Here is an 11,520-nt window from a genome sequence, read left to right as displayed (position 1 = left end):
CCTCCAATGGGAGCAGAAACCCTCAATTTTTTGATTGAAACTTACCAGAAGCTGCTGCATTTCTCACCCTAGGCTTATACTCGAGTCAATAAGCTTTCCCAGTTTTTGGAGGTAAAATTAGGTACCTCGGCTCACACTCGGGACGGCTTATACTCGAGTATATACGGTAAGCTTTCCATCTCAGTTCTGAACATTAATTCCCCTTATTTAAAAAACAAATTAAAGGCTATTACAGCTCACGCAGCGAGTTAGCACTTTGTATGAAAATGCAAAATTTTGCAAAAGCAAAAGAAAATTGGATTTAATTCACAGGTAACAAATAATTCTGTTTTAAAAAGCGAAGAGGATTTTTATACTGCGTTTTAAAAGTAGCAAGAGGTAGTAGTAATTAGGGATGCACCGATCCAGGATTCGGTTCAGAATTCGTCTTTTTTCAGCAGGATTCATCCAAATCCTTCTGCCCGGCCAATCCGAATTTCCCTTTGCACCTCTAATTAGAATATGCAAATTAGGATTTGGTTTGAATCTTTCGCCAAGTAGTGGATTCGGTGCATCCCTAGTAGTAATATACAAACATTTTTGTTTACATAGTCAGAGCAGATACAATATGCCACTCAATGAGAATAATTTTTGCATACTATGGGGCAGAACTGTTAAATTTTTTGTGAAATTCAAGTTTTTGTTTTTTTTTTGCACCAAAAATGATAAATTCAAGTTTCTGAAATTTGAATTTCTTAAAATTATTTTGGCATCGAAAAGCTGGCAAGATCATGTAGAAGCAATTTTGATTCACGGATCCACACACACAATTCTCTGCAGTCGGGGACGTGGCCCCTCTTTTTATTGTTATATGACCAACAGTATCAACGTTTCATGTAAAAGTCAACTGGAATTGCATTAGCAAAATTCAAGCTATTTTTCAATTTTTCAATTAGAAATTTGGAAAAACCATTGAAAATGGTGAGTAGAATGTAACTTCCTTATGTTCGAGAAACTCATTTGAATATTTTTTTTTTAAATACACAAGCACACATTCGAGATTTTTTAAGTTTTGGAATTAGAGAGCTCAAATTTAAAAAATTCGATTTTTCATAAAATGGCCTGTGTTTGTCCGTTATAATAGCAAAAAAGTAAATGTAGAAAAAATAAAGTCCTCTATTTAATCACATCTAATTATGACTTCCTAAACGCCACACAGTTTTGTTTTATTTATACAGGTCATAAAAGTCTTTATTTAAGGCCATGTTGATATCTCTGCTTTAGCTGCCTCTATTTTTAGTAATTTAAATTATATACGAATTTTATGAATTTTTCCGGAATTTCAACACGAAAACTCAGATTTTTCAGATTTTGGATTATTGCACGAAACCCAGCGCAGATTAAAAAATCTTTGGAATTTCTCCCATTGATTTATATGCAACCTTGGCAGGTCTGAGATGCCGGATTTTCGGATTCAGACTTTTTCCATCCTCTGGGTATAATGGCAATATTCAGCCAGTCAGATATCGAAAAGCCATACAATTCTTTTGATGATGCCCCTACTGAATGGATCTGAGGACCGAGATGGCATCTAGAGCCCCTTTATTTTAGGATCTACCAATGCCTCAGATGTGCCACAAAGAGGCATCAGAAGGTCCAAATATTTGTCTGAAGGTGCTATGGTGCCCTTGCATGTATTCATGATCAGAAAGCATCATGGGTTTATTAAACTGACCTGGTAGTTTAGGATTGTGACAGTTGGGTTGAACAAAAGTCCAAAACACAATTTTATTATGCAAAAATTATTTTCATTATATAGATGAAACCTTCATGAATTGTGACTCACGCAATTACATCATTTTCCAAACTGAAATGAAAGGTGACCGTTGGTTGTCATATGCACAAATTATAGTGGATCCACTTAAATACAGGAACGACCCCATGCCAATGAGAAAAAAATGGGTCCCAATTTTTTTTGTGTTTTACTTAAAGGTTAACAAAAATACAAAGTTATTATTTAATTTGGCACCTCATAAAACCAATTGATAACCATTTTTAGGTCGTCGGTTGGAAAGTTTAATAGCCTTGAATAACCTCTGGTTGGTAGATATTTCTGAGCAAAGTCTTTAATTTGGAACTAAATTTAGTATATTGTTAAACTTAAAAAGTAGAGTCCCTGCTTCACTGTACTGTAGGCTGGTCAGTTACAAAGACAATGAATTCACTTGTGCTAGAGCAGCGGTCCCCAACCAATGGCTCCCGAGCAACATGTTGCTCTCCAACACCTTGGATGTTGCTCCCAGTAGCTTCAAAGCAGGTGCTTATTTTTTTAATTTCTGGCTTGGAGGCAAGTTTTTGGTTGCATAAAACCAGGTTTATGGACAAACAGAGCCTCCAGTAGGCTGCCAAACCCTTTAGGGCTAACACATTGCCCAGTAAAGCCCTTATTTGGCATCCCCAAGAACTTTTTTCATGGTTATGTTGCTCCCCAACTCTTTTTGCATTTGAATGTTGCTCTTGGATAAAAAAAGGTTGGAAATCCCTGTGCTAGAGCATAGAGCTAACCATAAATTCTGATTGGTTTCGTCATCTTTACCGTTGTGCACACCAATTGTCAACAGCTTACAAAATGTGTTGCATTAGTATACAATTATCTATTAGGTACATATAATTATAACATTGATTTTTCAGAATATTCTACTTCATAAAAAAAGCACAACCCATGAATTAAAATTACATACTTTTAAAGAAAAGGTCAATTTTATTAGATTTCTTCAAACCTAGCAGCACTAAGTTTATTTGCAGCCTTATGTCATTTTGTATGGAAAAAAAACCACAGACCTGTGTGCTATAGTAAGTGCTATCAAGGGAAACAAAAAGAAAAACATTCAGTGCTTAGCTTACCACTAGGTTACACCAAGCTGTCCTTTGCGGTAACTAGTCAGGCTTTATCTAATTTTGGTATCGATTTCTGCATAAGGGAAACACTGCCAAGAAAAATGATGGATACAAAGGTAAAATATAATTTTTTTTAAAGAACTAGATCTAAGAAAAGATGTCCAGTGAAGGTTGAAGCTAACTGGCAGTCACTGGATGCTTCCTTGAAAATAACAAGAGGTTAAGTGCTGACAAGAATGATTTGTTTATAAAATTTAAAAAAAAAAAAACTCTGCCCCTAAAAAAAAATGATCACGGGTTTTTGATCCTTGGTGGCATATTTATCAAGTATCGAATTTGTGAGTTGTGTGAGGGCGTATTTGTGAAAAATCCAAATGTCAAAAACTCGAATGAAAAACGATGGGGAAAAACTAATGATCAAATTTATGTCCTGAAAACTCAAATTGATCAACTTTGAAGATAAAAACCGAATTTTAGCATTCATATTTTTTCTTAGTAACTCACAGACATTCAACTTTTTGAAAATATATCTCAAATGTTTGAGTTTGGGTGCAAAAACTTTTCGAATCATGGCAAAAATAAATCACATTTGAATTTTGATAAATTTACCCCTTAATGTTTAGTCATCGATATAAGAAGAAAATTATATAAAAAATATATTTAGGAAATATGCCCCATCTATGGCAAACTTCCGAGAGGGTTCTCCAAGACTTTCATGACTACAGGTCAACAACAGGTTGAAATAAGTAGATACATGTCAAAACTTGACTCTAAAACTGGCCATATATTGAAAGATCCACTTGTTTGGTAAGGTCTCCAAATGAGTGTACAGGTATCTTTCCTCTGTTTGCCCAACAGTTCCAATCAGTTGGCCCAAACGATGAGTATGTGGGCTGAGGATCGCATCAATGAGCCAAAAGGATTTTTATACGTGCCCAGATGATATATGCCCAGATAATAGTTGGGCAGGCTTGTTAAATGCCCCTAACGTTTTACTTTCCCCTGGGTGCAGATTCAGGCATTGGAGTTCACGGGCGCCATTCTTCTCTTTGGAAATCTTCGGAATGAGACCAGCATGTTGGCGCATGCGTAGTTGGAGCAATTTTCTGTTTGACGACAACTGCGAATGCGCCAAAACTCACGGAAATTGCGTTCTCATTCCGAAGATTAACGAAGCAGCTAAAGATGGCGCTTGTAAACTCCGATGTAAAACGTTACGGGCATTGGCCCGGGGTAACACTTAGGCTGGGGGAGGAGGAAGGGGGTATATGTAGGGTAGGGGGGTAGTTGTTTTTTTACGTTTAGGGTTGAATTCTCCTTTAAATCTGCTCATGTATGGACACCTTAACAAGTTGGATCAGCCAATTCCATATAGACTGAGGTCTATCACACACTATTTTGATATCGTACCTATAGACAAAAGTCTGGATAGGTGAATTAATTGGGGATTATTCCTTGGTGCAAAACACCAAGTATCTGGATACTTGATAGACACAAATTACACCCACATGACTGCATTATTTGAAAACCATTAAAAAAAAAATTGTATAAGGAAGTAGATACGACCAAGTTGCATAAGTCCATCGCTGTTCAGTTTATTGTAAACATCATGGGAGCTACAGAGGCTAACACTTCCCACAAAATAATCACCAAAGCAAAAAAATGCTGAATAAAATGTGAAATGTATGATATAGAAATGTTATTCTGTGGAAAAATACACATTTTACAGAGTTCTCTACTGTGCTGATACAGCTTATTATGTTAAACAAATTTCCTGGCTTACCTAGTGTAACCTTTCGGGCTATAAATTGTCTTCTAAAGCAGGGATATCAAATCCACAGTGTTCTACCACAGATTTTGGAAACTACATATCCCAGCCCTGCAGATGAGCCAATGGCAAGTAATGGATACTTGGATTTGCAGATCTGCACAACTGGGATGCAGTGGATTTGAAATCTTAGCTGTAATTATTGTCTCCACTATAGATAAGTTATCTTGTAACTATCAAGAGACCAATACATAAGGCACCAGCCATCAACAGCACTTTTATAATTTATAACATCATTTGTTTTACTAATTAGAGGGAATAAATACCCTTAAGAAAAAAAGATAATATCACAAAACCAAAAGATTAGAAACCATAATAGCAAAATCTGTACATTTTTCAAATAAGCTATAGCCACAAGCAACATAAGCAACCAAAATATATGAGATGAAAAACATGTCAAAAAGATCATGCTTTGCATCTCTAGTCTTCATGCCTGATACTCTAGAAATGATGCATTCTTTTATATTAGGTTTATTAACAACCTGGTGCAATGGCTACTCATAGCTGCTGTATTATTCAGGCTCTTTCTTAATTGTCAATATATCAAAAAGTCCATACTTGTTACCATTGGAATTATGCCATGTCTTATTTACAACAGGAGTGGTTGTTTTTGTTACAACACTGCCATTTGGGGTGGTTCCTCTACAATTGACCATTTCTCGTCTGAATGCCACTTCTGATGCATTTCCTAGTAAGGATTCAGTCCAACTGTCTCGATCTCTTAGCTCTTGGCTACCAGCAGAATGTGCTCCTTTCTGCAACATGTAGTATAATATCGGGTTGGTTTTGGTCAACCTTGGGGAATCCTTTGCAACATCATCCTTTTCCATACCTGTGATAACCCATTTAATTGGGCCTTTGTCGTTGGAAATAGGTGCCATATTGATTTGTCCAGATTCAGTCCGAGATGTTTTATGTATCAAACTATCTGAAGGTGAGTGGGGGGAACTCTTAAAAGAAGATGGACACTGAAATGGCATTTGACCTAAACTGTTTGTGTGGTTGGACATTTTCCCCATGTGCACATTTAATGAGGGTGTTACAAAATCAGAACTGCCAGCTACGTGACTTCTGTTCCATTTTACCATATCATCCACCGATACATTGTTCCTATGCTGAGACAAATCTCGGACACAATTCTCCGAAAGCAAGAGTTGTTTCAGCACATTAAAACCTTTACTTTCTCTTGACCAACCCAAATGTTTCCCTTCATTAAAGGAGTTCTGACTTACATTGCACCTAGGGTAATCACTTTTGTTACTTTGCATTCCATTCTGATGAAACATTGGCCCACTTAATGACGGTGAAGAACAATATTGGCCACTTTCAGAAGGACTGAGTTTTGCAAATTTTACTTGACTTTCTACGTGCTCGTTTTGGTGCATTTTTCTCTTTTTTGGAACAGTGCAGGGGGTTTTTGTTTCTGTTTGTCTCGGTCCAGAGTTCCTGTTGGTTTTAGCCGGGTCACTTATTTCGTACCCATTGTGGTTTTGTGTAAGCAAGTGGCTTAGTAGGCCATTTCTGGAAACAGAAAATTCATGTGGAGTGAGGTTTGGAGATTTCATGCCCTCTGAGGGTGATCTGGAAAAACTGTGAATAGACATTGCCAATGGACTCGGAATTTCAGTGTCTCTTAAATGCTGTGTGCTGTACGAGTCCTCAGGCTCAGTTTTAATTTTAAAAGCTACAATTTGTTCACTTGTTTTTTTTTCTACCCTGTCTTGTTGATTTTCATCTTTGATTGTGATGTTTGGATTCTTTTCAAGTTTCCCCTTATTTGGTGTTCCGAGAAGAAGCTGTAGAACAGTACGTCTTTCTAAAAGGTTTTCAATCTCTGAACCAGGAAATGTGGAGTCTGTTGGAGTAGGTGGGCTACTAAATGATTTCTCCACCTCAAAGGTATGAGACTGATTGGTCATCAGGGGGCTATTTAGTCTGTCTATCAGTCCTAGAGTTTTACCATTGGGTGCACTTACTGGTTTTTGTGCTATTTGCTCATCAGGTGCCGGTGTTTGCTTCCCGCATTGAGCTAGATTTTGTAGAAGTTTACTCGCACTGAAAGCAGCATTATTTGGTGCACTCTCATTGATTAATGGGATGGGATTATGAAATGATTTTTTCCTCGTAAGCTCTATCAAGTGTTTCGAGGCAGCATTTGTATGTCTTTCTGATTGAATGCTACTTATGTAAGATGTGTACGTATTTTTGGGTGAAAAAGCCTGGGTCAGGTTAACGGGGGAATCTGATTTTGAACAGTGGTTTACAGGTAATGCATTTAATAAAGCAGAATTATGTACATGAGTGTTTTCAGATACATGTCTTTGTATTGGCAAGCTGAATTTCGTCTGTGGAGCCTGAAGATCTTCCATCTTTTCAGGATTTTCATCAGCCTTATGCCCAAGAAGTAACTGTAACAGGGTTACCTTCTGATGTGGTTTTAACGTGGACACCAGTGAAGACTCTCTGTTATTATGTTTGTTGATGTCAAGTCCTTCAACTTTTGGATCCCAGTTTTTAAGCAAAGACTCGGTTAAGTTGTCTATGGAGGCCGTATTTAACAGCTCTGGCTTATCGACTCGATTTTTAAACGATAAGTCAATGGGCGCACAGTTAGAGTGACTACTTTCATCATCGCTGGTTTCATCTTCTGTAAAGCTAGGGTTGTTGTCAGAAAAGTCATCGGTGGTTGTTGGCGTTGCACTTTCTTCAAATGCAGGAATCTTGTCACTTTGAAGGTTGCATTTGTTCACATTTGTAGCGTTCTGGCTTTTGAGTAGATGTAGCAGCAAACTGTTATTCGGAGAGGGCTTCAGATGATTTTTTTCCGAATGATTCTTATATCCTACTGATTTATGTGGAGAATGAGGGACACTTAACGGACTTGAAAAGGGAGAAATGTTACCAATATTACCTATACCGTTGGAAATAGTTGTTCTTGCCGGGCTGTTGAGGGCTGTGGGCAAACTTGTTGACAAAGGAAAATGGCCTAGGTCTTTCTCTGAGGTCTCTTTTAACCTTGCCATTGCTGCTAGCCTTTCGCTTGCTAACTGATTAGCACTTTGCGCTTTTACAGCATGCTCTCTGGAGTATTGTTGCAAGTGAGCTTCACTAGAAAGCAGCAATGCCAATTGGCTACATGCAACACTTGGTTTAGGTGAGACAGTGGGGCTAGACCTCTTCTCTACCATACATGCAACAGCCTGAAGTCTGGCAGCACATGAAATTGGCTCAGCAGCTACTCCCTTTGTGCTGCTTTGCCCAGAATGTGAAGACTCTGTATATTTTCCTTGAATGGAGGCTTTAGTAGTCTTATTACTATCTGTTATTTTCTCTTTTGATCTGTTTTTGTTTAACAAAGTCTTAAGGTGACTGGATGCCATGCCCACACACTGGTTATTTTTCTCCTCCTGCACAGTCTCCGGGCTAAGAGAAAAACCTTGTTCTTTGAGACTCTGTTTAAGTTGCTGTGACAGAGCCACATTCTGAAGTCTAGAGCTGAAAGACTGAAGCAGAGATGCCAGTAATGTACTATCCTGTTTGCCTTTGGGTGCATTTGCCACCATGCCAGCCAAGAATGTTTCATTTTTGCCATTTATGCCGGGAATAGAATCCGACAGTCTTCTTCTCTTTGAAGCATTCCAGTCCTCTGAAGACTGCAACAGCCTTGCCTTTTTGAGATGCAGCATTCCAGATCCCTGACAAGGGCTACTGTTGTTGCGAAGTGGGACATTACTCTCATAATTGGAAAATATATTTCCGGAATTCTTAAAATTGTCATTGGATTTTGCACGGCTAACTGAGAGCTTGTCGACTGCAGTTCCCGAGCCGCCAGCTGCTTGATGCATTAGTAATCCTTCCAGATAGGTTAAAACAACGGAATCTTGTTGCATCTCAGAGCTAAGCTCTTCTCCATAAGTCATGTTCAACAAACGTATGCGAAGATGCTATGTCGCTACCTAGTTTAAGGGTTTAATGATTCCGTATGCAGAAACGTACGACCTAAGTCAGCGGGGTGTTCCAAACAGGCGCTGGTCCAAGGAACATATCCAAAAACTTGTAAGTCCAGTTAAATTACTGATGCAGCATGAGGAAGTTCATAGTTCTGATTCAGGATCAATTCTTTGAAGCAAGAAGCAATTCCATTCTTTTATTTCACATCCAGGAGTGGAAACCTTAAGAAAAACATAAAAAAAAATAAAAGAATCAGTTACCAAATGGCAATGACAAAATAAACTGTGCTTTTTTCATACACATACCAAACAAAAATTACAAAGAAAACATTTAAACAAAATCACTTTGACCAAATTAAAATTGCTTATCTGAAATATGCAGTACATACTGTGCCAAAAACACCAATTCCAAAATCACTTTGATCAAATTAAAATTGCGGATCTGAAATATGCAGTACATACGGTGACCAAAAACACCAATTCCAGCACTTGCCCCTTACAATACCATCCTATGGGGGAAATTTAATAAAATTTGCAAAGAGCAAAACTATCAGAGAATACAAAGTCACCTGTCGCAATGTAATATTCTTTACTATTCTAATCTTAATTAAGCATTGTGAACCTTTAACAGCTGCCCTGGAGTATAGTTTATTATTTTGTCGCAAAAAATGGTTTGCGATTGCGAATTTCTATTACATACACTGGGAATGTTCGCAAAAGCAATTTGGTCGTTGAGATCTTTAATCAGTCGAAAATGGTGCAAATATGGTCGATGATGTTTGAGAACATTTTTTGCGTCAACGAAACATATTACTGTACATATGCTTTTCCCATTTTCTAACCATTTTCTTGGTTCCTAACACTGGAAACATGGTGCCTGCTTGGTTTTGTCTCATATATTGTCCTCCTTGTGTGTGTTTTTGCTCTTCCAAATTTGATTTTGCAGCTTTATAAATATCTCTCCCGAAATAAAACACATAAAAGTCGTGCGGTCAAGGTCATGCACTACTGTGCAAGATTAAAAGCAGGGCTGACAGTTGGCATTTGATACCAGCTCCTGGGGTTTAAAAGACACTTAACATGCACATACACTATGCAGGCATACAGTACATTGTGATTCAAATATTTAGTAAGCTTAGGAATAAAAGAACTATGTAGCCTTACATGACACTCATAAGCAGTGATCAGAATCACAGTGGAGTGTGCCATTAAATATCCTGTGTATCCTTTTATACATTACAATATGGGATTTAAAGGAAAAGTAGGCCATATTTATTGTAGGGTTTACCTATTACAGGTACACATTTGCATTTGTACAGATGCCCTTTGAACTGTCAATATTGCTTGCAAACATCAACAAAGCAACGGCATCAGGAATGGGGAAGTAGCATGGAATGATATTATATAATACATAAAAGCCATGAATATCTTGTAAATTATATCCTTATAAACGGTGAGTTTTGATGTCATTTCTGTCACATGACTCACTGAAATTTGTGTATTATAATAAATAAAGTACCCCCAGTTGCAAAATATGAGGATATTAGAAGTTACCTCGGAGTTCCTTCGGCCTTGTGCTTTTATATGGTCATGAAACTCCTCGGTAACTTATAATATCCTTACATTTTACAAGAGGGGCTACTTTATTCACTATATACTACACAAAAGCCATGAATATCCTGTAAATTATATCCTTATGAACGGTGAGTTCTGATGTCATTTCTGTCACAAGACTCACGAAAACTTGAGTATTATAATAAATAAAGTACCCCATCTTGCAAAATATGAGGATATTAAAGGTAACCTCTAATAAAAATAGGACTAAAACTCCTGTGAGTGCAGTTCATTTTTTGTGCATTTATATTATGGTATAACCAGCACCCAAGCAGCTGTTGTGTATAGAATGTGGGTGCTATATAAATAGTGGGATTGTCTGGTACATGAATGAAAGTGATACAATTCTTATAAACTGAGTTCGGTGGTGATACTGCCTTGTAATGGCGGGGACTTGAGTTTGATTCCGACCAGTGCACTATATGCAAGGAGTTTGTATGGTTTATGTCTTTGTAGGAATCCTCCCAAAAAAAAAATTAAATACCCCCCCAAGAGACAGGTCAATGAGACTGACCCTAGGGTGTGTGGGGTGTGAATGTGATGGGAAACAAATCATAGGCTTCACAGGGGCAGATATTGATGGGATTGACAAACAATTTCTTGAAAATGCTGCATTAAATATCAAATGCATTGAATCCAGGATTTGGTTATGTGTTTGGCCAGGATTCTGCCTTTTTAAGCAGGATTTGGCTGAATCTAAGTGTCTGGCCGATCTGTATCCAAAAATATTTGAGTATGCAAATTAGGATTTAGTTCTGTATTTGGCTGAATCTTTTCAGAAGGATTCGTCTAAATCCTAAGGGTAGATGAGAAAATTCGGGGAGATTCAGTTGCCCGGCGACAAATCGTCTCTTTTTCTGGCGACTTATCTCCCCGAACTGACTCCTAGCCGGCTAGAATCTAAATCGCTGGAGGAATGGCAATCACAGCGCTTCATTTTTCATAGTCATCTGAAGTTGCCTTACGAGGAAACTTTTGGCGACTTCAGAAAACGAAGCGCTCCAAGTGCCATCCCGCCGGCGATTTAGATTCTAGCCGGTGGCAAGGCAGTTCGGGGAGATTAGTCGCCCAAAGAAAATGCGATTTGCTGCCGGGCGACTAATCTCCATGTGTCTCTGCCCTAAATGTGGATTGGGTGCATCCGTAATGTCAACTCAATATAAATAAAGCATATGAAGAATGCAACATTTCAGGACAATTATTATGGTACTGAACATTCCGTCAGGCAACATCCTAGCGATATTTCAAGTT

At 38.0% G+C, this 11,520-nt stretch overlaps 1 protein-coding gene across 3 annotated transcripts in view; it reads right to left on the bottom strand.

Moving 5' to 3' along the window:
* Window positions 1-2,316: 2,316 nt before the first annotated feature.
* Window positions 2,317-11,520, bottom strand: part of nrip1.S (nuclear receptor interacting protein 1 S homeolog) — a 66,508-nt gene continuing 57,304 nt past the window's right edge. For 2 of the 3 annotated variants that reach the window (XM_018248160.2, XM_018248159.2), the window contains one exon: window positions 2,317-8,877. In XM_018248160.2, the coding sequence (XP_018103649.1) occupies window positions 5,218-8,625 (3,408 nt within the window). In that variant the 5' untranslated portion in view covers window positions 8,626-8,877 and the 3' untranslated portion in view covers window positions 2,317-5,217. 3 annotated transcript variants of the gene reach the window in all.

Source organism: Xenopus laevis, chromosome 2S, assembly GCF_017654675.1.
Source record: "Xenopus laevis strain J_2021 chromosome 2S, Xenopus_laevis_v10.1, whole genome shotgun sequence".
Taxonomy (NCBI): domain Eukaryota; kingdom Metazoa; phylum Chordata; class Amphibia; order Anura; family Pipidae; genus Xenopus; species Xenopus laevis.
Note: the sequence above shows the minus strand (reverse complement) of the source record. Positions and strands in the feature narration are given on the sequence as shown.